The sequence below is a fragment of the Erinaceus europaeus genome, chromosome 16 (assembly GCF_950295315.1).
Source record: "Erinaceus europaeus chromosome 16, mEriEur2.1, whole genome shotgun sequence".
In the NCBI taxonomy this organism is placed as follows: Eukaryota; Metazoa; Chordata; class Mammalia; order Eulipotyphla; family Erinaceidae; genus Erinaceus; species Erinaceus europaeus.
This window is the reverse complement of record NC_080177.1, coordinates 19,787,692-19,812,956: the sequence shown is the minus strand read 5'-3', so window position 1 is coordinate 19,812,956 and position 25,265 is coordinate 19,787,692. Positions and strand designations below refer to the sequence as shown.

At 46.0% G+C, this 25,265-nt stretch overlaps 1 protein-coding gene across 1 annotated transcript in view; it reads right to left on the bottom strand.

The window, feature by feature from the left end:
* GLDN (gliomedin) overlaps window positions 1-25,265 on the bottom strand; it is a 65,837-nt gene that overhangs the window by 16,077 nt on the left and 24,495 nt on the right. The window contains exons 2-5 of the mRNA XM_007531893.3: window positions 21,474-21,525; window positions 13,838-13,855; window positions 13,401-13,508; window positions 807-944 (exon numbers count right to left, since the gene is read on the bottom strand). Of these exons, the coding sequence (XP_007531955.2) occupies window positions 807-944; window positions 13,401-13,508; window positions 13,838-13,855; window positions 21,474-21,525 (316 nt within the window). The remainder of the gene's footprint in view (window positions 1-806; window positions 945-13,400; window positions 13,509-13,837; window positions 13,856-21,473; window positions 21,526-25,265) is intronic.

Genomic DNA, 25,265 nt, shown 5'->3' with positions numbered 1-25,265 from the left:
TATTTCTTCTGCCTCCTCTCTCCCAGATGTCAGAGAAGACTAGCCATGGCGCTGACCTTGATTTTGTGTCAAAAGGCGAAGGACAGTGTCTGAGGATGTCCCAGCCTTGACTGTGAAGGTACTGCTTGTGTCTTCTATCTGTTGATCTTATTTCATGTATTTATTTTTAGGATAGAAGCAGAAAAACAAAGAGAGAGACTGAAAGAGACCACAGCATTTCCTTCAGTGTGGTAGAGGCCAGGCTCAAACCTGGGTTGTGTTCATGGCATAGCAGTGAATGCACTGTCCAAGTGAACTATTTCCCTGGCCCCTGTCTGGTGATCTGAAATTGCCTGCTTCCTTACCTTATTCTGGATTGAACAGTTACTTGGGTATCCTGGAGAAAAGTGGCTTCTTTCATTCTAAATTCAATTCAACCAGGATGGTTAGATATAAGTTTTCATGATTTATTTTAATTAATTAATTTTTGCCTCCAGGGTTATCACTGAGGCTCAGTGCTGACACTATGAATCCACTGCTTCCTGCAGCCATGTTTTCCTTCTCCCCCACCCCCAATGTTTTATTTGATAGGACAGAGAGAAATTGAGAGGGGGAGGGACCGAGGGGGAGGGAGAGAGACCTGCAGACCTGCTTCACCACTGGTGAAGCATACCCCTTGGCTGGTGGACAGCATGGGGCTCAAATCAGGAGAACCCAGATCTCCATGCAGGTTCTACAACCCCAAGACATGAATTTTTAGAACCCACATTTTGTCTTGTCCACACTGGGCTAGCAGGCACAGTTTCCACCTTCTATCTACCTCTCACCTGCTGGGAGCACATCGTTGGACACGTCCCCTTTGTCCCCCTTTTCACCCTTCTGTCCTGAGGGACCTTCATTTCCGGTCAGTCCCAGTTCACCAGGGTCTCCCTTTTCCCCTGGACTTCCTGTGGCTCCAGGTGGCCCTGAGAAAGGAAAGGATGCTTTAGTCGATTGTGCAAGAAATTGGGGTGTGGTGCTCTGTCATTTTATGTTTTTCAGCTGAAGCGATCTCTACAACCAAACGCAAAGCATTTTGTAGTCACTTCAGGATGGTGGTGGGGCTGTGAGTTCATTCAAGCATAGCATTTCTACAATTTCGTTCTAGGGTTTCCAGGTGGCTTTGCTGGAATATTTTGAAGTCATCCAGATGGAGAAACAGGTTGGAGAGAGACGTGAGCCTCTAGATGGAGAATCATAGCAAGAGCAGAAAGGTCCGTCAGAAGTTTGCCCCTCCCCAAAGAATGACAGGCCACTCCAGGGTCGGTTTGCTATGATATAATGAGTATCATCACCTGCACTATCTAGGTCATCCCTCCCAGCCACACAGCAGAGTGGAGGTTGGGCTCTTCATTCTTATTGCCATTTTCTGGCAGTTAGAGCTAAGGTGTGCAGAGGTCCCAGATATCCTCTGATTCCATGACTGTGCCCTTTCCAGTCACAATCCTATGCAATAAAAATATTTTTATTTATTTAGGATTGGATAGAGACAGAGAAATTGAGAAGGGAGGGGGAGGGAGAGAGAGATTGGCAGCACTGCTTCACCACTTGTGAAGCTTTCCTAATGCAGGTGGGGGCAAGGGGCTTGAATCTGCGTCCTTGCACTCTGTAATATGTGAGCTTAGTCAGGTGCACCGCCACCTGGCCCCCACCTATGCATGTTTTCTTTTCCCTTTCTTTCTTTCTTTCTTTCTTTCTTTCTTTCTTTCTTTCTTTCTTTCTTTCTTATAGTTATTACTTATTTATTTTGCCCCCAGAGTTATTGCTGGGGCTCGGTGCCTGCACTATGAATCCACTGCTCCTGGAGGCCATTTTTCCCATTTTGTTGCCCTTGTTGTTGTGCTTGTTGTAGTTGTTATTGGTATTGTTGTCACAGTTATTGTTGTTGTTGGATAGGACAGAGAGAAATCGAGAGGGGAGGGGAAGACAGAGAGGAGGAGAGAAAGATAGACACCTGCAGACCTGCTTCACCACTTGTGAAGCGACTTCCCTGCAGGTGGGGAGATGGGGGCTTGAACCAGGATTCTTATACTGGCCCTTGTGCTTTGCGCCATGTGAGCTTAACCCACTGAGCTACTGCCCAGCCCCCCTGTTTTTTCTTTTCTTGCCACCAAAGTTATTGGTGGGACTTAGTGCCTGTAATTATGATTTCATTGCTCCTGCAAGCTTTTTTTTTTTTTTTTTTTTGAGAGAGAGAGAGAGAGAGTAGAGAGAGACACAGTACCTCTACTACCACTTTCAGAGACCAGGCACTTGAACCCTGGCTCTTGAATATGGTAACATGTGTACTCTATCAGGTATGCCACCACCTGCACCCTGCAAGTTGTTTTTAACCAAAATAGCAAGGTAGGTGAAGTGACTTTAGGACAAGCTGAAAGAAATCTGGTGAGAGTGTGCTTAAGTTGCATTGGGGAAAAGTTCTGCCTTCTGTTCCCAGGGAGCCATCACAACAGGCAACGCAGCCAGTCGTGACTCATCTTGGCACTGAGAGATGAGCCAGCAGAGTTTTCTTTTTTCTTTTTAATTTCTTTATTGGGGAATTAATGTTTCACATTCAACAGTAAATACAATAGTTTGCAACCAGCAGAGCTTTCTAACCTCTGTGGGGAAAGGAAGCAACCAATCACTGCCAAGCTTGCTCACAGGTAACCTCTAGGCTAGCATTGGGAGGAACCCAGAGCTGGTGAGACCCTGGAGGTGAGAAGACAAAATACAGAGTTGGGGGGCGGGGGGGCAGAGGTGACTAGAATTTTGTGTGATGGGCTCTGAAAGATTGTAGTGTAGGAAGAGCCCTTCATGGGAGCTTTGAAGTTTTTGCTGAGTAATGTTCTGTGTAGGGATAAACTCTACAAGTACTGAAGGGACAGAAAGAAGATGATGGGATAGAGTCCTGAGCAAAGCATGCTATCTTAGTAGTTTGCTAAATTAGCCCTAGTGTCCATGCTTAAAAGCAGGCATTTCAAGTGTTAAAGTGAGGGGCTGGGTGGTGGTGCAGTTGGTTGAGTGCACATGTTACAGTGTTCAAAGACCCAGATTCAAGCCCCCTTCCCTCATCTGCAGAGGGAAAGCTTTGCAAGTGGTGGAACAGGGCTGCAGGTGTCTCTCTGTCTCTATCCCTCTCTATCTCCCCCTTACCTCCTGATTTCTGGCTGTCTCTATCCAATAAGTAAAGATGATTTTTTTTAAAAAGGGTTAAATTGTTCAGCAAGTAGTTTATCTCTCCCAGAAAATAGTCCAAATTTTGAATCAGTGTCATACAACAGGTGGACAACTGAAGAAAAAAGAAAAGGAAAAACTCAAAACCAAATAAACAAAAACTTCAATTACATGATCCTATCAATGAAAGTTGGAAAGGCATTTAATAAAACTTAACACTCATTCTTAAAAAAAAAAAAAAAAAGGGTGGAGGTGGGTAGGGCAGTAGCTCAGCAAGTTAAGAGCACATGGTGCGAAGCGCAAGGACTGGTTCGAGCCCCCAGCTCCCCACCTGCAGGGGAGTTGCTTCACAAGCAGTGAAGCAGGTCTGCAAGTGTCTATCTTTCTCTCTCCCTCTCTGTCTTCCCTTCCTCTCTCTCCATTTCTCTCTATCCTATCCAACAATGATGACAACAATAATAACTACAACAATAAAATAACAAGGGCAACAAAAGGGAATAAATACATAAACAATTTTTAAAAATCTCATCAAACTCTAAGTAGAAGAAAACTTCCTGAATCTGAGAGAAGGCATATATCTCCCTGTGGCTACATCTTCAAAGGTGAAAGCCTCCAAAGGCTGGTGATACAGCTCACTTGGGAAGGCATCTGCTTTGCCATTCATGCTACCCACATTGGAGCCCCCAAGCCCACGGCACGGAGGGAGAAGCTTCAATGCTGTAGTGCCTCTCTGTCTGCCTCTCTCTATCTGAAAAAGTTGGCCCAGAGAGGACAATGAAAGCTTTTTTCTTTTAATTTATTTATTTTCCCTTTTTGTTGCCCTTGTTGTAGTTATTGTTGTTGATGTCGTTGTCGGATAGGACAGAGAGAAATGGAGAGAGGAGGGGAAGACAGAGAGGGGGAGAGAAAGATAGACACTTGCAGACCTGCTTCACCACCTGTGAAGTGACTCCCCTGCAGGTGGGGAGCCAGGAGCTCAAACCAGGATCCTTATGCAGTTCCTTGTGCTTTGCATCATGTGCGCTTAACCTGCTGTGCTACCACCGGACTCCCAACAATGAAAGCTTTGATCCTTCCCCTTTCAGGTAGGGAACAAGACATCAATACTCTTATTATTTTCATCTCACATGCTATATGAGGTCCTAGCTGGTGCAAAAGGTAGGTCAAGGAGAAGAGAGGAGTAGAAGGCATAGCACAGACTGGGACTGTCCTGTTCTGCAAACCATGTGATTGTTTCTGTGGGAGAACTACTGTAACTCTGAGTGTTCACGGATACTGTGCGAGTATTTGCTCACTCAGGCAAGAGCCTAGAGACTTTGCTCAGGGGGGCTGGCTGGTGGTTCACCCATTAGAGTGCATGCACTGTTATGCACAGATCTCCTTTTTGCTTAATATTTTATGTATTTATATATTTATTTATTTATTTGCCTCCAGGGTTATTGCTGGGGCTCATTGCCTGCACTACAAATCCACTGCTCCTGAGGCCATTTTTTCCCATTTTGTTGCCCATGTTGTTGTCATTATTGTTATTGTTGCCATTGATGTTGTTGGATAGGACAGAGAGAAATCGAGAGAGGAGAGGGGACAGGGAGGGGGGAGAGACAGACAGATACCTGCAGACGGGTTGCTTCACTGCTTGTGAAGCAACCCCCCTGCAGGTGGGGACCCGGGGCTCGAACTGGAATCTTTATGCCGGTGCTCTTGGTTTGCATCATGTGTGTTCAGCCCCCTGTGATACTGCCTGACCCCTAGTTATTTATTTTAATAAGAGATACAGGGAAAGAGAGGGAGAAACTCTGGTTTATGGTTCCTGCTGGAGATGGAACCTAGACCTCATGGCCTCAGGCATGAAAGTCATTTGCATAACTCCTGTGCAGTCTCCTCAGTCTTGAGGTTCTGGTTTCAGTGCGTCACTACCTTGAGGGAGTGCCTTGGGGTGGGGGGTGGGGAGCTGGGAGCCTTTACAGGTTGTGGAAGAGTTAGTTTGTCTTCTCTCTCTGCCCCCTTCCTCTTAGCTTTCTAATAGAAAGAAAAAATGACCACCGGAAGCAGGGTGGGGTTAGATAGCACAATGGTTATGCAAATAGACTCTCATGCCTGAGGCTCCTAAGTCCCAGGTTCAATTCCCTCACAACACCATAAACCAGAGTAGTGTTCTAGTAAAAAAAAAACAAAAACAACACCCAGAGCCATCTACAAATTTAATGCTATCCCCATCAAGATCCCAAGCACATTTTTTAGGAGAATAGAACAAATGCTACAAATGTTTATCTGGAACCAGAAAAGACCTAGAATTGCCAGAACAATCTTAGGAAAAAAGAACAGAACCGGAGGCATCACACTCCCAGATCTCAAGTTGTATTATAGGCCCATTGTCATCAAAACTGCTTGGTACTGGAACATGAATAGACACACTGACCAGTGGAATAGAACTGAGAGCCCAGAAATGAGGCCCCACACCTATGGACATCTAATCTTTGACAAAGGTGCCCAGACTATTAAATGGGGAAAGCAGAATATCTTCAACAAATGGTGTTGGAAACAATGGGTTGAAACATGCAGAAGAATGAAATTGAACCACTGTATTTCACCAAATACAAAAGTAAATTCCAAGTGGATCAAGGACTTGGATGTTAGACCAGAAACTATCAAGATACTTAGAGGAAAATATTGGCAGAACTCTTTTCCACATAAATTTTAAGGACATTTTCAATGAAATGAATCCAATTACAAAGAAGACTAAGGCAAGCATAAACCTATGGGACTACATCAAATTAAAAAGCTTCTTCACAGCAAAAGAAACCACTACCCAAACCAAGAAGAGACCCCTCACAGAATGGGAGAAGATCTTTACATGCCATACATCAGATAAGAGTTTAATAACCAACATATATAAAGAGCTTGCCAAACTCAACAAGACAACAAATAACCCCATCCAAAAATGGGGGGAGGACTTGGACAGAATATTCACCACAGAAGAGATCCAAAAGGCTGAGAAACACATGAAAAAAATGCTCCAAGTCTCTGATTGCCAGAGAAATGCAAATAAAGACAACAATGAGATATCACTTCACTCCTGTGAGAATGTCATACATCAGAAAAGGTAACAGCAGCTAATGCTGGAGAGGGTGTGGGGTCAAAGGAACCCTCCTGCACTGCTGGTGGGAATGTCAATTGGTTCAACCTCTGTGGAGAACAGTCTGGAGAACTCTCAGAAGGCTAGAAATGGACCTACCCTATGACCCTGCAATCCCTCTCCCCTGGGGATATATCCTAAGGAACTCAACACATCCATCCAAAAAGATCTGTGTATACATATGTTCTTGGCAGCACAATTTGTAATAGCCAAAACCTGGAAGCAACCCAGGTGTCCAACAACAGATGAGTGGCTGAGCAAGTTGTGGTCTATATACACAATGGAATACTACTCAGCTGTAAAAAATGGTGACTTCACTGTTTTCAGCCGATCTTGGATGGACCTTGAAAAAATCATGTTGAGTGAAATAAGTCAGAAACAGAAGGATGAATATGGGATGATCTCACTCTCAAGCAGAAGTTGAAAAACAAGATCAGAAAGGAAAACACAAGTAGAACCTGAAATGTAATTGGCATATCTCACCAAAGTAAAAGACTCTGGGGTGGGTGGGTGGGGAGAATACAGGTCCATGAAGGATGATAAATGACATAGTGGGGGTTGTATTGTTAAATGGGAATCTGGGGAATGTTATGCATGTACAAACTATTGTATTTACTGTTGAATGTAAAACATTAATTCCCCAATAAAGAAATAAATTTTAAAAAAATGTTCGAAGTTAAAAAAAAACAACAAAAACACCTGGGAATGGTGGAGTCATGTAGGCATTGAACCCCAGCACTAATCCTGGTGACTAGAAGGAGGAAGAAGAGAAGGGAGAGGAGGAGGAACAAGAGAAGATAAAAGGGGAGGAGGAGAAGGAGAAAAAAAGACTATTCACAGTGGCAGAGACTTGAGGCAACAGGAAGTGTCAGGGACATATTTTGGTGCCTAGCAGACCTCCAGTTCCTCTCAATGTCTCTCACTGAGAGACTTCAGGTTTCATCGCCTTCTCCAATGCCCGGCCAGTCCCAGGCCCTTTCTTCTAGCTTGATTAAGTGACCGCCCACATAATCCTCTTCTGTGTCCCCTCCACAGGACCAGTCCCTACTCTCTAATACTAGTAGTGTAACTGTCCTCTCTCCAGGATTCCAACCAAACTTGGACAAAGTCACTTTCTACTAGTGCCATAGGATTCATTATAGCTACCCTACAGTTTAGAGAATTCTCGATTGGAAGGCGCAGTTAGACAACTACAGGCAGATGGTACTATATCACATTGTCCGCAGACTGTACTTGAATCCTCTCTATTGCTGCCACAGGCCCCTACTCCCTAAATAAATGCTGGAGCACACAGAACCTTTTCTGTGCACTGGCAGACTTGTCCATATTCAGAGTGGTTTCTGCTCCTCCAAATTCAAGGGCCCCTCCACAGGCCACCCCAAGGGAGACAGCCATGTAGGGAAGAAGCTTTATAGCACTGATCGCTGTTAGAAAAAAGAAAAAAAAAAAGAATGTGAACAGGGCCCGGTGGTGGATCACCTGATTGAGCACACATGCTACAATGCGCAAAGACCCAGGGTCACCGAGCCTCTGGTCCCCACCGGCAGGGGGAAAGGCTTGCAAGTGGTGAAGCAGTGCTGCAGGTGTCTCTCTCTCTACCTCCCTATCTCCTCCTACCCTCTAGATAATAAAAAAAACAAGAGAGAGAGAGAGAGAAGAAAAAAGAAAAAAAAAGTGAACAAGAATCGATTGTAAGATTGTAGCCAAGCACTGAAAACAGCTGCATAGAATACAGCCAGAGCTGGGCACTGGGGGCCCTGGCTCCCTGCACGGGAAGGGGCTGGGATGAAGACGGAGGAGCTAGGGAAGGCCTACAAATTGTGTACATCCCTGTTCAGGGGCAAATAGTACCTCCTGGAGGCTTAAAGCTCCGTGTGCCTCACTCACCCCAGCAGCTCTGAGGACTGGGTGTAGGTGCTGGCTGAGCCCTCCCCAAACTCATCTAGATGTCTGACTGGGAAGTGGTTTATTCCCTTCTGAGGGGTTCTTAATAGGAGACCTCTGCCCTGGCAGACACTCTTTTGTTAGCTTTCTAAATAGGCAATTTGGCACATTATCTGCAGGACACAAAAGACTGAGACCGTTGCCATAGAGTCCAGAGGGTCTGATTGATAACTTTCCAAAGGTCTCATATGGCCCAGTTTAGCAGAGCTCAGGGAAATGTTATCTTCTCATTCCTTCAGGGTTTTCTCTTTCAGGTGTTTATTCTGGTCACAAAGAGCCTTTCTGTATTATCATCTGATCTCCCCTGCTTTTCTTTGCTCCCTTCCTCTGTGGTCTTGCTTTTTATTTCCCCAGCAGGCCAGGTGTGAAATGGGAAAACTCTCACCCTGTAAGGCAGCTGCTGGGGGCAACCCCTCTTGGGGTGCGGATTTGAAGCTAAGGATATCAAAGGCCAGCATTTGAGGGAGAGGTTTAATGCTTATCTGGGTGTGTGTGCGCCATCATGTTTCAGGTTTCCTTAAGGAAAGGGGAGGAGAGTCTTTTTGTCCACACAGTGTCTTCTTCCCTTTTGTGGCCATCACCTCCGACAAAAGTTCCTCTTGTCTCTGTAGGTACTACAACCTTGGCAGCGCACTGGTGTGGACAAACAGAGCATGCAGGCACGGCCCTTTCTTCCTTTACCTGTCCCACAGTTCCATTTGTTTTCCCCAGGTAGAGACGGACAGGGAAGGAGTGAGAGAGACCACAGGACTGAAGTCTCTTTCAAAGTGGTGGGCACAGGGCTGGAAGCTGGGTTGTGTACCTGGCAAAGCAGAGCACTGACCGAGTGAGCTGGCTGCCGAGGTTCCGGTAGGTCCAAGTCATCGCACCCAGTCTCCCAGGATAGAAAGTCTGTATTCAGGAGTTGGGTGGCAGTGCAGCGGGTTAAGTGCACGCACCTGGCACAGGGCTCAAGGACCGGCGTTAGGATCCCGGTTCGAGCCCCAGCTCCCCACTTGCAGGGGGTCACTTCACAATTGGTGAAGCAGGTCTGCAGGTGTCTGTCTTACTCTCCCCTCTCTGTCTTCCCCTCCTCTCTCCATTTCTCTCTGTCCTATCCAACAATGATGACAATTACAACTACAACAGTAAAACAACAAGGCCACAAAAAGGAATAAATAAATAAATATTAAAAAGAAAAGAAAAGAAAGTCTGTATTTGGCTCCCACAGCCTGAGTGCTGGAAGGGACACTCCGCTATTTTTCTTTTCTGGGAGTTTCCACTCAAGACAGACTCTATTTATTTATTTATTTATTTTATTGCCAGCTTTTAAATCTGGGGCTGTGATGTCCCTGGGGTTAATTCCATCACCTTTGTGGTGGGAGTGAGGACAACTTATTTTTGGCAGGGCCATCTGTCATGGGCTGAGGCAGGGGCAGGGTGGGTGGGCAGGTGTTGTACAAAGCACAGGCCCATGATGGATGAGTAAGGGAGGTGAGTGGCCTTTATTTCTGTTTGTGTGTGCCTGATTAAAAAAAAATTATTATGGGAATCTGATTTTAGAGAAGACATGCAGCAATAATAGTTCTTGAGTAAAAGTGAGAGATGGATGGATAAAGAAACAAGGCAAGGGCTAGGGAGACAGCATAATGGTTCTGCAAAAGACTTTCATGCCTGAGGTTCCCAGGCCCCAAGTTCAATCCCCAGCACCACCAGAAGCCAGAGCTGAGCAGTGATCTGGTCTTGTTCTCTCTGTATAACTCTCTTATGAAAATAATATAAAATATTTAAAAAGAGAGAACAAGGTGGGGTCAGGTGGTGGCACAATGGTGGCGTGCACACATTACAATGTGCAAGGACCCAGGTTCAAGCCCCTGGTCCCCATCTGCACGGAGAAGACTTTGCAAATGGTGAAACAGTGATGCAGATGTCTCTCTTTCTCTCTCCCTCTCTATTACCCCCTTCCCTCTCAATTTGTGGCTGTCTCTATCCAATAAATAAGTAAAGATAATTTGAAGAAACAAAAAAAGAAAGAGAGAGAGAACGAGACAAAAGAAGTTGGGCACCACAAAAGAAGCTAGTTCCCATGACAGCTTTGGGGCAACACTGAAGTCTCTCTGGGCTCCAGTGTTTCTCTCCCAGTTTAACTCAGTGTCTGCAAATAAATACAGCATCCCCCCCGCCCAACCACCCCCACAAGGCTCCTGTCAGTCTGAATCCAATTTTTCTTTCTTTAATTCAGGAAATAACAATACCCTCCTCTGGTGTTCTGTCTTCAGTCCTGTCTCTTCCCACTGTCACTTGTCACTAGACACCATTGTTTCTCAGGACCTGACCCAAGCATGAGCCCCTCCCTCAGCGACTGCACACATGCTGTGGCCTCCTATGGCTCCCAGTGTGACCTTTGGCCTGGTGTCCTCTGCCTGCAGCCCTGCCACTCTCCACCCGCCCCCCCCATCACCTCTGGGTGTCTCAAGGCATCTCAACCTCATACATCCTTCCCCCCACCCAGTTGAGCTCATGACTCTGTCCCTAAGCCTGAGCCCACACTTGGGGTCCCCACCTCAAGGGAGAGCAGACAGGCTGTTCAAAGTTCCTCCCCATATCCTCCCATTACCTGGTACTGCTGACTTGACCCCCCTCCCCGCTGCAGCCCACCAGCTCTGCACTCCTTTCACTCCCTCTGCTCTGCTGGGTCTCCTCCCTATCTCCACAGCTCTTCAAGAACCCAGGGCATCCTAATTCTGCCTCTATACCTCTATGGCCTCAACTCCACCATGCCCCATTCTCCCTACCCCTGGCCTCAGACTCTGCTAGATGGACTCACCCTCCCTCAGATTCTCTCCCCATATAGCCCTCAATTCCCTGTGGCTCACCTGAAGGTATTTGTGCAAAGGTTCTTTTCAACAACTTTTCTTATCTTTATTTATTGGCTAGAGACAGCCAGAAATAGAGAGGGGAGGGAGTGATGGAGAGGGAGAGAGACAGAGAGACATCTGCATCCCTGCTTCACCATTTGCAAAACTTCCCCCAGCAGGTGGGGACCAGGGGCTTGAACCAGGGTCCTTGTGCATTGGAACAAGTGCGTTCAACCCGGTGCACCACCACCCGGTCCCTCAAAAAGGTTCTTTTCAAAGGGGCTGATCTGCCTACCCCTCAGCCTACACTACCTCTTGCTCTACTTATTCTCTTTAGCACCTGGCACCACATGACTTTATAGTTTCTTATTTGTCTGGAATATACACCTGCAAGATCATACAACTCCCAGCAGATCTGATGCCCCCTTTCAACCACAGAAAGGGACAGAGCAGGAGAGAGACACTGTAGCACTGCTCCACCACTTGTGCATCGTGCTTCCATGTGGTAGCTGAGGCTCGAACTCAGGACCCAGGTCCTCATGCATGGTGAAGCCTGAGGATTATCGAGTGAGCCGCAGCCCCTTGACCACTTGGGAAGGCAGGATTTTATCAACTTTCATGATAAACATTATAATGGCCACTGGTTGGCAAACGCTAGAAGAAGAATGGCCACTGGGTGGGGCTTCTATAGTCCAGGACAGTATCTAAACACATGTGTTCTGTTGTGAATAAATGAACTTTTTTTTTTTTTTTTTTTGCCTCCAGGGTTATCACTGGGGCTTGGTGCCTGCACTATGAATCCACTGCTCCCGGAGGCCATTTTTTCCATTTCATTGCCCTTGTGATTGTTATTATTGCTGTTGTTGTTGGACAGGGCAGAGAGAAATCAGGAGAGGAGGGGAAGACAGAGAGGGGGAGAGACAGACACCTGCAGACCTGCTTCACTGCTTGTGAAGTGACCCCCTGCAGATGGGGAGCCTGGGGCTCGAACTGGGATCCTTATACTCTGGTAAATGAACTTTTCTGTACTCACTGGGTTGGGAGCTGCCTGCTAAGGATGTTTCTTCACAACCAAGGGCTCACCTTCAGCCTTTTTGAGTTTCACCCCTTTCCCACCCCCCCACCCCCCAGCCTACCTAGTGCTAATAGGGTGAAACGCCCCACCCCCAGCTCTACATTGAGCCTATGTCTGCAGACTGTACTGTCAGTCATCATTATTCAACTCTGATATTCATTTACATTCATAATTATTACTCGACACATGACAATCAGTTTCTTGCTGTCATTCTGGCAGTAACTACGGGACTCCTGCAGGTTGGGCTGGTGGGGCTGCAAGGGCCTGTGTTCGCAGAGGCTGCCTCAGGCACAGAGACACTTATGCTGACAGTGCAGAGCCCTCTGATGACTCCTTCTCCACTGCCTCACCCTGAAGCTGCTGTTGGGAATAAGACTAGACACTGTGTGTGTGTGTGTGTGGGGGGGGGTTACTGTGCCATCTAGAAGAATTCTCCAGCAGCTTTCCTAGCCCAAGGCCTACCCAGAGAGTCCTGGAGTGGAACAGAGGGGTCGAGGTGGGACCCCTGTCCTCTGCAGGGCCCTAGCTGGGCCTTTCTGGAAGCTTCCTAGGAGTCTCTGCTCCTTGCACTCAAGCCTCCACCATGCCATGTGTCTGGATCTGCCCAATTCCTCTCCATGGACTCCCCAAGATCCTCAAGCCTTAATCACATTTGGGGACGAAGCGGTGTCTTTCTGAGATAGACCGCATGTCTGCACACTGCACTGTCAGCGTCACTGTTATTCAACACCAATGTTGAACAGCCTTAACCGACATTCTCCAAATGGTCCCCAGCCTAGTGATTTCCCGAGGCAGGACAACCTAGGGTCTCCTATAGTTGGCTGAATTCCAACCAAATACAATGTTTTCTGGGCTGGAGAAGGCAGTGGGAGGAGGACAAGGCAAGAAAGAACTCTAACCTGGGACAATCTTGCAGTGTTTCACACACATGGCCAAGACATGGTGACCCCTGGAGGAGCCCTCCCTCACCAGGACCCCAAGACTCATCTGAGAAGTCTCATCTGAGCAAGCAGGAGGGTGGACCCATCCATGCCCAGGGAGATGGCTGCTCCAGCAGGAGACCTTTGCCAGGGTGGAACCCCAAACAATGCCCCTGGGACTCCATAATGTGGGAGCTGCCAGGCAAGCAGAGACATGGTTTTCTACCCCTCTCGCCCCAGCGCACAGCTTTTGCCAGTCCCAAATACAACACTGCACACAGTCACAGGGATATCAAGAAGAGTTGCCCAAATACCCATTTTTCCTCTTTTTCCATTTGCTCCTTTGTCGCCTTTGGGACCTGGGGGACCAGGCAGTCCATCTGATCCATTGTGCCCTGGCAAGCCATCAACTCCCGGAAGTCCTGTATCAACACGCAGAAACAGAGCATTTAGAAAACACGACCACTGAAGTCACCAGGACTGCTAGTTCACCACACTGGGTGTCGGCTTTTCTAGAATCTTCTCCTCTCCCCCTTCTCCTGGAAGTGTCTGGGGTTGGGGAAGGAGGTTTCATATGGAGAGGGCAGGAAAGCTGGTGGCTGGGGCAGTGAGAAGTCTGGGACCAGGCTGGTAATCAGGGCCACTTCCAGACTCTCCTTCCTCACCCCAGCCCCTCCTGAGTCATCCAGGGGGTGCCAGCCCTGCCCCTCAATCTCCTCCCCAGGAAGCAGGAACATTTTTGAGCTCTTACCTGGTGGGCCACGTGGTCCTACAACAAAAAACAAAATCCAGAGTCAAAACCACACTCAGAGGGAAGCAAAGTCAGCATCACAACCCAAGAAATAGAGGACCCCTCTCTTGAGGACTAGGGAGACAGCATGATGGTTATACAAAAGACTTTCATGCCTGAGGTCCCAGGTTCAACCCCCAGCACCACCATAAGCCAGAAATGAGCAGCGCTCTGGTCTATTTCTCTCTGTGTGTCTTTCTCTCTCATTAAAATAAAATTTTTTTAAAAAGAGTGTCCTCTTTGAAATGTGCCGGTCACCGCTGACCTGAAGGAATCGCCCCATACCATTCAGTTATATCTCGGCATATCTTTCCAGAAGATGTTAAGGCAGCAACATTTAAAAAGGGGGACAAATATATATAAATACAGATAGTTATAGAAGTAATTGTCAACCTGTATCTGTGGCCTTGGGAGAACTACTGCTATTTCTAGTGGAGGAAATGGGGACACAGAACTCTGGTAGTGGGAATGGCTACTTCATATAATCTTGTAAATCAACATTAAATCACTAATAAAAATAAAAACAATTCAACACAGACCTACTTGCCAATCACAGCCACCTCTGCTTTGGTGCCAGTGGCCTTGGGAGAAGCAATATCGGAGCTGGGTTCACCCTCTCTCTTTTTAATTTATTGTCTTTTTTTTTTGTTATTTTATTTATTTATTGGATAGAGACAGCCGGAAATCTAGAGGGAAGGGGTGATAGGCAGGGAGAGAGACAGAGAGATACCCGCAACACTGCTTCACCACTCGCAAAGCTTCCCTCCTGCAGGTGGGGACCAGGGGCTCAAACTCAGGTCCTTGCACATTCTGATGTGTGTGCTCAACCAGCTGCACCACTACCCAGCCCCTGGATTCACTCTCTATTCTCAAGCAAGTCACCTCTCCACTATGTTGCACAAAGTTTGGTGACAGCGAGAGTGTGAGGTACAACCCCAGCACAGGGTGAGCCTCTGTGAGGCAGTGTTGTCACTGCAGGGCTGAGAGCTGGCTGCCTGAAGAGCAATCCCAGCCGCTCATCCAGCCAGGCTGCCACCACTCAGGGCTGTCACAAGGCCTCTGTTTTGTTGTGTGAAGTAGCCTGAGAACTGCTGAGGGTCCATCTCAGGTGACAAACACCTTCCCTGGTGTGGGTGTGTAATCACCCTCAGATATAGGGGGCTCACATGAACCACTCATGCCTAATCTAACAAAAACAATGTTTGCTCCCACAAATAGGAGTCTTATTGCCGACTGTCCAATGGGAGCCAGCGGGCAAGCCGGTGAGGTAGTAATGTGAGCAGCTGAGGTGTTTTCATTTCTCCAGGACTGAGCAAATGGTTACCAGTAGTAGAGTAGAGAGCGTTCCCTTAAAACAAGGTGTCTGGGGGTCAGGCAGTAGCATAGAGGGTTAATCGCACGTGGTGCAAAGCACAAGGACCTGCGTGAGGATCCTGGTTCAAGCCCCTGGCTCCCAACCTGCAGGGGAGTCACTTCACAGGTGAAGCAGGTCTGCAGGTGTCTGTCTTTCTTTCCCCTTGTCTGTCATGCCATGTGCGCTTAACCCGCTGCATTACCGCCTGACTCCCTGGATGTGTTTTCTATACAACTTTACTTTGGGAAAAAAAAAAAATAGTGGAGAAACAGCACATTTTCCAGGGTTAGTGTAGCTTGTGCTAAATGACTTCACCACCAGATGGCGAAAGGTAAAAGTTGGTTGATACCCAAAGAAATGAATCGTGGCCGGGGGAAGGGGTGCACTGGATAGAGTTGGACAATTTCCATTTAAAAAGGAAATCAGGGAGTCCTGCCCCCTCTGCATTGAAGGAAGCTTTGGTGCTGTGGCCTCTTTCACTCTTATCTGTTTCTCTGCCTTACTGTGGAGAAATAGAGGTAGAGGGAATGAGTTTGAGCTCAGCAAAATCTTATTTATTTATTTTGTGCAGACTCCTGGAAACAACAGGTGAATGTGTTAAGAATCACCTGTTTAAAATAGGCATAAAAAATTCTCAGGAAAGTCTGGTGTCCATGTCCATGAACTGGGAATGTTAGAGCTTTTGGTGTTGATGTGTATCCGGGACACGTTAGCTATGGCCACGGTGGATCACTCTGGTGAAGTGTTCATACTATGGTTGCCACAAAAGTCCACTGACAGCCTGTGGCTACAGTGTTTGAGCTCCAGGGATCACTGGGGATGCTTGCTGAAACGCAGACAGCTGGGCCCACTCACTCTAATTAGGTACCAAGCACCAGAAATGGCTGGTAGGTGGCTGTCTCTTGATGCCACTGTGCCCGCGGGAAGAAAACATTTTCTGGAAAAAAGAATCGGTGTCAACAGACCCTTAAAGAGATCTCTGATGACCCCCTCCCCCGAAAATGTCTGAGAAATACTCTTTTGAGGCAGGAATGAAAGGTCTAGGCCAGATTTGGGGATGGGCAGTGAAGCAGGAGGGAGATGACAGAAGAGGCACAGAAAAGAGAATGAGTCAAAGGCATAGGAGGGAACCCAGCAAGGTCCTGCATTCTGAAGCTACTGGAGGAGAACTTCAGGAGAGAAAGGAGGGCTAACTGCTCCACAGGGCTCAGAAGCAGGGTGCTCTCTGTCCCCTGAGTGCCCCAGGACTCCTTGTACCTGGTAGGAGCACCAAGTATATAGCCTGGTGATGATGTCAAGTAATGTTGCCAGCTGGGTGGCATTTAGAAAACCATTTCAAAGAAAGTCATCTCAGTTCCTGCCACTTCTCGTGTGAATTACAGACACTCTGGGAAGAGGTGGGGTCCGCCATATTCACAGGATTACAGTTGAGCATCTTCAACTACAGGGAGACCCCCTGAGGATGCATCATGGGTGATTCTGCACTTGTGCAAATGTCACAGACTGTAACTACACAGTGTTAGAACATGCAGTCCTCCCTCGCCGCCCCTCATCCTCAGTTTGCTGACTCTCCATTATGTGATGACCTGCCACCAAAGCAGTTGACAAGTCCCAGTGCTCCAAAGAGGGCTCTGCACTTATCATCTAGAAAGCCCTTATAATATGACCTTTGAGTTTGTTTAGCAAATGAAGCCTGATGGGACGATTTTATATATGCATTACAGCATGTTCTGGGGACTGGGTGCCTTAGCTTAGGTATGGTCCTGCCTCCAGGTCTCCCTGGACAGGCTGTCTGCCACCTGCTCTTGTGCTTCTGATATTTTCTTAGTCCGTGTCCAGTCCTAGGACCTCTGGCATGAAAAACTCTCTCCTTACACTCTCTCCTTCAACTGCAGCTTTGGTCCAGTTTGATGCATTTAACATTGGGCTGTGACAGTGGCCACCTTAACAAATATGAATCGGGGTGGCAGAGAGGGGTTATTTCAGCTTCCTGTTCTAGTCAGCGTGCACAGCTTTTTGGAACACCGGAAAGGAATGGCAGGGGCAGGGGGCAGTGCTCAGTGGCAGTGGGGATCTATTAATGATGTCTGTCTGGGCAGAGGTTGGGAGTGGTGGTTGGTGCCATCGTTGGGCTGGGGTCACAGGCTGCAAGTACAGTGGGTGTCATGGTTTTGATATGTGTCTGCTCTGACAAGCAGTTCAGTCACATAGTGGCTTAGAGATTTTCTAATAAACCCTTATGAGAAGGCCAGTGGAGAGCAGTCCAAGGACCTGCGTTCTTCAAGACACCTGTTCTTGTAGAAGGTATGCTTCAGGAGTCCCAGGGAAATCCAGCCCAGGGGTAAAAGGCATAAACAAAGGTAGATGTTATGGGGCTGGATAGTGGTGCACCTGGTTGAACACACATGTTACAATACACAAGGACCCAGGTTCAAGTCCCCAGTCTCTACCTGCAGGAAGAAAGCTTTAAGAACGGTGAAGCAGGTCTGCAGATGTCTCTCTGTCTCTCTTCTCTTCTATCTCCCCCTTCCCTTTTGATAACTGGCAGTCTTTATCCAGTAAATAAAGATAATAAACATTTAAAAAAGAAAGAAAGAGAAAGGCAGATGCTATTTGATAAACTATATAACAAAGCCACCTTCTCTAACTAGTGGATCGCTCACACTCTTCATCCAAAAGGTCCCGGGCTGCTCAAAGTGATATCTCTCTTTGTCACAGCTGAGTCCAGGAGGGGAACAGGATGGGTTTCACTGTCACAGCAGGTCCAGACTCAGGTCCCAAGCTCCTGCTTCTCTGAACATGACTATAATTTCAAGCTCCATTTTGTTTGAAAGCTCCAGCTTAGGGTTTGGCCCTGCCACCTGTCTTGTTGGCTTCTGCCTGGGACTCTGCACTCAGACTCTCTTCCCCTCCCCCCTCCAACATTTCTTAAATCAATTCTGGGTCCCATCACCTCTCTGTCCCCCCAACACCACAATAAGGCATCTCAATCCGTCCCCAGGTGCCACCTGGCTTTGTGACTTACACTTTTTACACCCAAGTTGTAATTGAAGAGCTTATGGTGTAAAAAGGAGGCCCAATTTCAAGCCGGCAAGAAAGGAGAAGAATCTGGCTTTTGAAAAGCATTTTGAGGTGCCAAAGAATAAACTCTTCAACCCATTTCCAGCGTGGATGCCATCCCCTAGGCCCTGCCAATCTCCCCTAAGTGGTCTCAATAGCTCCAGCCTCCGCATTCACTGAACAGCCTGGCTCTCATGCTATCACTGTAAAAATAAAAAGGGAATAGGCTTTCCCTGTGCCTCTCAACAGGGCTTTTGTGCCTGTCATTCTGTCTGCCTGAGCATTTCTCTAGCGCTCATTACTGTCACATGTGGGGCTCTGAAAAGGGACTTCCAGAGATGGAAGCAAGGTGCTTTAGCTACAAGAGTTTCAGAAGAAAGGGCCAAGCTGTCCTGGAGATGTTTAATTTCCCATGAAGGCTGAAAGGTGATGGGAGTGATTCAATTAGCATTTGTCAAGAAGCCACAGGGTTATGGAGTTTCTCTCTGAGGTCAGACTAAGTGAATAAAGGCAGACTCAGTCTTGGGGCTCCTCAGAAAAATGTCTTCTTCTTTTTTTCCTTTTGGTTAACTATTTGTTTTTTGTTTGTTTTTATTTATTTTATTATTGGATAGAGACAGAGAAATTTAGAGGGGAGGGGAGATAGAGAGGGGAAGAGAAAGAGAGACAACTGCAGCCCTACTTTACCACTTGTGAAGCTTTTCCTCTGCAGGTAGGGACCAGGGGCTGAGCACTGTGATATGTGCGCCTAACCAGGTGAGCTGCTGAGAAACATTTTTAGTAGTCCATATCCCACTCAATCACTTCCATAGACCAGTCTCCATTGGAGCTCTGAGGTTTCATGGGAGTGAGAGGCATCAGGGAGGCTGCTCCACACACACACACACACACACACACACACACACACACACACACACACACACACACACACACTCATCCTCCATGCTCACAATCCCATGAGGCATGAACAGGCGAAGATGGCGGCCATGGATGGAGGAGGAGGCCAGACATAAGCTTTGAATGGCTTCAAAGTTTTGTGATTAAAGAAAAAAAAAAGTGATCCTTTTTCTTTACACCCCCCCAAAAAAAACTGTGCATTTACTCTATAATCAACTTTTAATGCAAAAAGAGAAAAGAAAAGAAAAGAAAAAAAGAAGTTTCCTGTTTCCTCAGAATTCAGCACTCCCTTGGAGAAGCTGGACATGCATATCTAAAGGTAGGCAGTGGGGGCACAACCTTGGGCTTCACTAGAGCCTAAGAGGTGGGAAGTAGCAAAGTGGGGCAGAAGATTGGGTGACCACTGCAGAACCTATGTTCTTTCCTGCATCCCTACTTCTGAAATGGGGGAGAGACCTCTCTCCTCAGGTGAAAGAAAGGCTGCTATCAGACTAAGGAGCAGATAATCAAACCATTCCCCTCACCATACAAAGTGCTTTGAGAAAGCGGTTTGGTCTAGAGCTCCCTGCTTATGACATTTGTATGATAGAAGAAAAACTAAAAATGGCACTTGGACAGCCTGAGGGCTAGGGGTACCCACACCCTTGAGATCCTCTTATCACTTTTATCCTATCCCAAACTTGTTAATCACCCATTGGTGTTTATTAGAAGACTTATTGATAATGTAAACAATGGACTAACACACATTTTGTATATGCATTACAGACTGTAGTGTGTGTGTGTGTGTGTGTGTGTGTGTTCATACAGAAACAGAGAGAGAGAGACATCACAACACTGAAGTGTGGTGACTCCCAGTGTGGTGGAAGTCAGGCTCAAACCTGGCTCAAGTACATGGCAAAGCAGGTATACTACCCAGGCGAGCTATTTTGCTGGCCTTATATACTGTAGTTTTTAAAAGACACACACACCACAGTACTAAAGTTTCCTTGAGTGAGGTGGGGGCCAGGATAGAACCTAAGTCTTACACATAGCAAAGCACCACATTATCCAAGTGAGAACTATCTTTTCTTCTTCTCCTTCTCCTTCTCCTTCTCCTTCTCCTTCTCCTTCCTCTTTTTTTTTTTTTTTTTTTTTTTGCTTCCAGGGTTATTGCTGTGGCTCAGTGCCTGCACCACAAATCCACTGCTCTTGGAGGTCATTTCCCTCCCCCCTTTTTTTGTTGTCTTTGTTATTTTATCATTGTTGTGATTATTATTATTGTTGCTGCTGCTGTTGTTGTTGTTGGATAGGAGAGAGAGAAATCGAGAGAGGAGGGGAGACAGAGAGAGGAGGACAAAGATAGACACCTGCAGACCTATTTCACCGCTTGTGAAGTGACTCCTCTGCAGGTGGGGAGCTCAAACCGGGATCTTTCCGCTGGTCCTTGCGCTTCGCGCCATGTGTGCTTAACCCGCTGCCCAACTCCCCCAAGTGAGAACTGTTTTATCAGCCCATATTGGATTCTTCTAAGAAAGGTAGAGAAAAGAAAGTATTCAGAAATCCATAAGGTAAGCTGCATTTATAGCTGTATTTGTTGAGAAACGTACCATAAATGTACATTTGCAAGAAAACCGGCCTATGTTGGCCCATGAAATTGAAACCCATGCTGTTCAAGGAGTGACTGTCTTTCTGGGAAGAGAACACTACTCACTCACAACATGGTCTTTTCCCTTTGAAACAATGAACAAGGAAAACATCTATGGCCTCCGTTCAATGTGTCACACGTTTTTAATTACCCAGGACACAGTCATTTTCTGAGGCTATATTTCTATGGCAATACCAAAAATATTATTTTTCAAAATTATATTTTGATGAGTTTTCAGCCCATTAAGAACATCTGGCAAATGTCAGGCACCATGTGGTTGTTTTGTTTATTTATTTATTTATTAGAGATAGAGAAGGGAGAGAGAGAGAGAGGGAGAGAGAGGGAGAGAAAAGGAGAGAGAAAGGGAGAGAGAGGGAAGGAGAGAGGGAAGGAGAGAGAGAGAAGGAGCGAGAGAGAAGGAGAAAGGGAAGGACAAAAAAAGGGAAAGGGAGAGGGAGAGGGAGAGAGAGAGAGAGGCTACAACACTGAAGCTTCCTTCAGTCTGGTGGCAAAGCAAATGCATTATCACCAGTCTCTATCAACAGCCACACCACACGTTTTTATCAGCTAAAGTGTCCCTGGCTGTGCACTCTGCCCCTGGGCCACTGACCCATCCACACGCTTGCTACGTGAGCAGCTTGTGGTCAGTGCGCATGGCTTACCTGTCAGGCAGATGCCCTTGGTGTTGTTGCAAAGGTCCACCATCACCCGGATCTGTGGAGAGAGAGGGTGGTTAGAAGCAGCACAGGAGGATCTGGGTCCTGACCTGACTGAAGCTGAGCTGCACCTGAGTAGAAACCCTACAAGGGCTTTGGGAAAACAGCATAATGATTATGCAAAAGAACTTTCATGCCAAAGGATCCTAGGTCCCAGGTTTAATCCCTAGCATCACCATAAACCAGAGTTGAGCAGTGCTCTGCTCTCTTTCTCTCTTTAGTTGTCTCTGTCTTTCTTTCCTCCCTCCCCTCCACCACACCCATCAGAGAGAAAAAAGACAATTTTGGGGGAAGCCCTGGGATTCCCACAAAGACATGATGAGCCCAGACCTCAAATAGAGGTCTTTGTCTTCTCTCTAGTTCTGTTCGGTTTGCTGAGAGACCTAGAGGAAATTTCGTACTGCATTTTGTCAAGTATAATTTTTGTCAAGTATGACAAAGGCTATTCACTGGCTGCTGTAGAAATGTTTAGTGAAATATTAATACATACATCACAAAAACAGAGACTGTGACCAAATGATTCAAGGAAAAGTAACTAGTAACCCAAATTCTTCCAGTTTAAGAACTGGAAGCTCAACAATGCCATGGAATATCCCAGGAGCTCCTCCTCCCAACAAGTCTGAGCTTCTTTGTGTAGCACAGTACTATTATTCTCCCTTCAGCAGGGAGAAGAACTCAAAGAGCTGTTAGAGTTTAGAGAAGTGACACCATTTATTCAGGGTCGTACGGTCTGCTCCTTAAGAGCAGGGCTCCGTGCCAGGCCTTCTGAGTCCAGGTGTACTGTACTTTTGAATATTCTGGTTCTGATCATTATCTTAATGTAACCAGACAGGAAAAAAAAAAGTTCTATTCACTGTTTTCAGTAATTTTCATAAATGAATGTAATCAGCTACACCATGGACCAAATTTATTGTCTTAAAAAATGTATAATTGCCCAATTGAGAGGCCCATTAAAGACTTCACAATGCTTCATTGGTTGCCTGGGGGATCACAGCAGAAGCATCAATAGGGAAAATGAGCCTTTATCTCTCTCTCTCTCTCTCTCTCTCTCTTTCCCTCTCTCTCTCTCTCTCTCTCTCACACACACACACACATACCTGTCAGTGGTCTGGGGTGGGCACAACTACTGTTAGAAAAAGAACAATGGAGGGTTTTTTGCTTTTTTTTTTTTTTTTAATCTCTTGGCCTTTGGCCTCATTTATCTGTTGAGTATCAATTTAGGTATTTATCAGAAAATTGTGTTAATCTTCACTGGAAATGATTCTTTTCACAAGTCGAAAAAATGTGTGGATGTTAGAAATGTGAATGAGACAACTCCAATAACCTGATGAGAAACCGGACTACCTAGTTCCCTTTCAAATGGTACAGTCTTTAAGAAAGTCACAGATCTTAGGTACAGGCTAGGGCCTAGGGGACAGGGTACATGTATGCATGCATCCATAAATTAAGGGCAGCTGAAGACCTCAAAGTCAAAGTGCTCATTAGTCTGATGTGATTAATTTAGACTTAATCATCTCAGAAAGTAAACAGAATGGCCTAAAGAAGGCACTGTAAATAGTCTAATCCAGTAATTACTATTTAGGCCTAGACACCCTCATACCACCTACTTCACTTCCCTCAATCAATCTGTCTACTCAAATAACTACACAAAAGACAGTAAGTAAGATGTATCTTCTAGCCTCTTCTTACAGTACCAGTATTATTATTATCCCTTGATAATCTTTTTTATAAATTATTTCTTTATTGGGAGATTAATGGTTTATAGTGGACAGTAAAATACTACAGTTAGTACATGCATAACATTTCTCATTTTTCCACATAACAATTCAACCTCCAGTAGGCCCTCCTCTGCCATCATGTTCTGGGACCTGAACCCTCCCCCCATTCCTTGATAATCTTTAGAAGAAACACTGTATAAAGTTGGTCAAGAGATATACTGGCCAAAAATATATATCAACTAAAGGAAAATTACTGTTCCTATGACAACTTTTATCAGAATCATCAAACAAGTAAATGTAGTAAAACTGAAGATAAACTTAGATCCCACTAAATCATAGGTGTCTTTCCTTCCTAATTTGACGCCAGACCCAATAAACTTAATACCAATTTGGATACAACAAATGACACTCAATTCTTTAACAACTGGGAGAAAGTCTAAGCTCATCAGATAAAGAAAGGACTACACAAGCTGGATAAGGGCAAGAGACTAGCTGATTTAATAATGGCCCTTTTGGTCAATCCCAAACCGCTTCGTAATCTGGGGCCCTAGTTAGGGAATCCTTGGATTCCCTCATTGATGGGCCTAGACATCAGATAGATTCCTCCTCTTCACCATCACTGGTCACTTCCACCATGAACATCACCAAGGCCTCTCCAGGACCTTGCCCTCTCTGTAGAGCAGCAATGATAGGGTCTGCCCCACTCTCTGAAAGGAGGCTGGGTCATTCTACTCTGCTACTCCTGAAATGAGAGCAATTTATAATGTTCTCAGCTGTGACAATGAACTGTAAACCCAGATGACAGGGACTTGGAGGTTACACAGGCTCCTGTGGTAACGAATATATATGGCCCTTGGGTCAGATCAATGGGGTAAACAGTTAATTGTATTTATATATGTTTTTCAAGTTTGGGAGCTACTCTCTACCCTAATACAGCTTTCTAGCCTCAGTCTCAACTCTGATACCATCTTCTCAGACGATATATTTTTAGTTAGACTCAAGCAAAAAACTATGAAAGGCATGGGCCCCTTGGAACATACCTAAAATAAACTTCCCAGCTTCCCTCCACCCTAAGATTCTGATTCTCATCTGTTCTATTACTTCCTGGTTCCTGTTTGTTATTTAATTTTATTATTTTGTACTGCTTTATATCTTACTGCCCTCCAGCCACCAAACTGCAGATGTTACTAAGATTCCATCCTGACTTCCCTGGGCACATGACCTCACCCATGTGTTCTGGGACCGCACCTCTCCAGAGCCCTACCCCACTAGGGAAAGAAGGCTGAGAGTAGGGATCAACCTACCAATGTCCAGTGGAGAAGCAGTTACAGAAGCCAGAACTCCCACCTTCTGCACTCCAAAAGGAATTTTGGTCCGTACACACAGTGGAGGAGAAATGCTAGGGGAAGATGATCGAGGGCTCTAAACCCCAATTCTATCAGGACTCAGAGAGAAGAGGGAGAAAAAAAAAAAGAAGAACACTTGAAAGTAGTAATGGGTGGAGGTGTAACTTAGTAAGGAAGAGAAGGCAGGACCATAGGGGGAAAAAAGGGCAAATATATATAAATATAGTTAATTAAGGAAATAATAATCAATCCATATCTATGACCTTGGGAGAACCACTAAAGTTTCTTTTCTTATTTTTAAAAATTTAATATTTATTTATTTTCCCTTTTGTTGTCCTTGTTGTCATTATAGTTATTATTGTGTTGTTATAGATATTGTCTATAACTAACATTGTTAGTTAGGACAGAAAGAAATGGAGAGAGGAGGGGAAGACAGAGAGGGGGAGAGAAAGACACCTGCAGACCTGTTTCACCACTTGTGAAGCGACTCCCCGGCAGGTGGGGACCCGGGAGCTCGAACCAGGATCCTTACGCCACCGGTCCTTGTGCTTTGCTCCATGTGCGCTTAACCCGCTGAGCTACCACCCAACTCCCCTTTTCTTTTTTTCTTTTAATATTTTATTTATTTATTCATTAGGAAGATAGGAGGCAAGAGAAAGAACCAGACATCACTC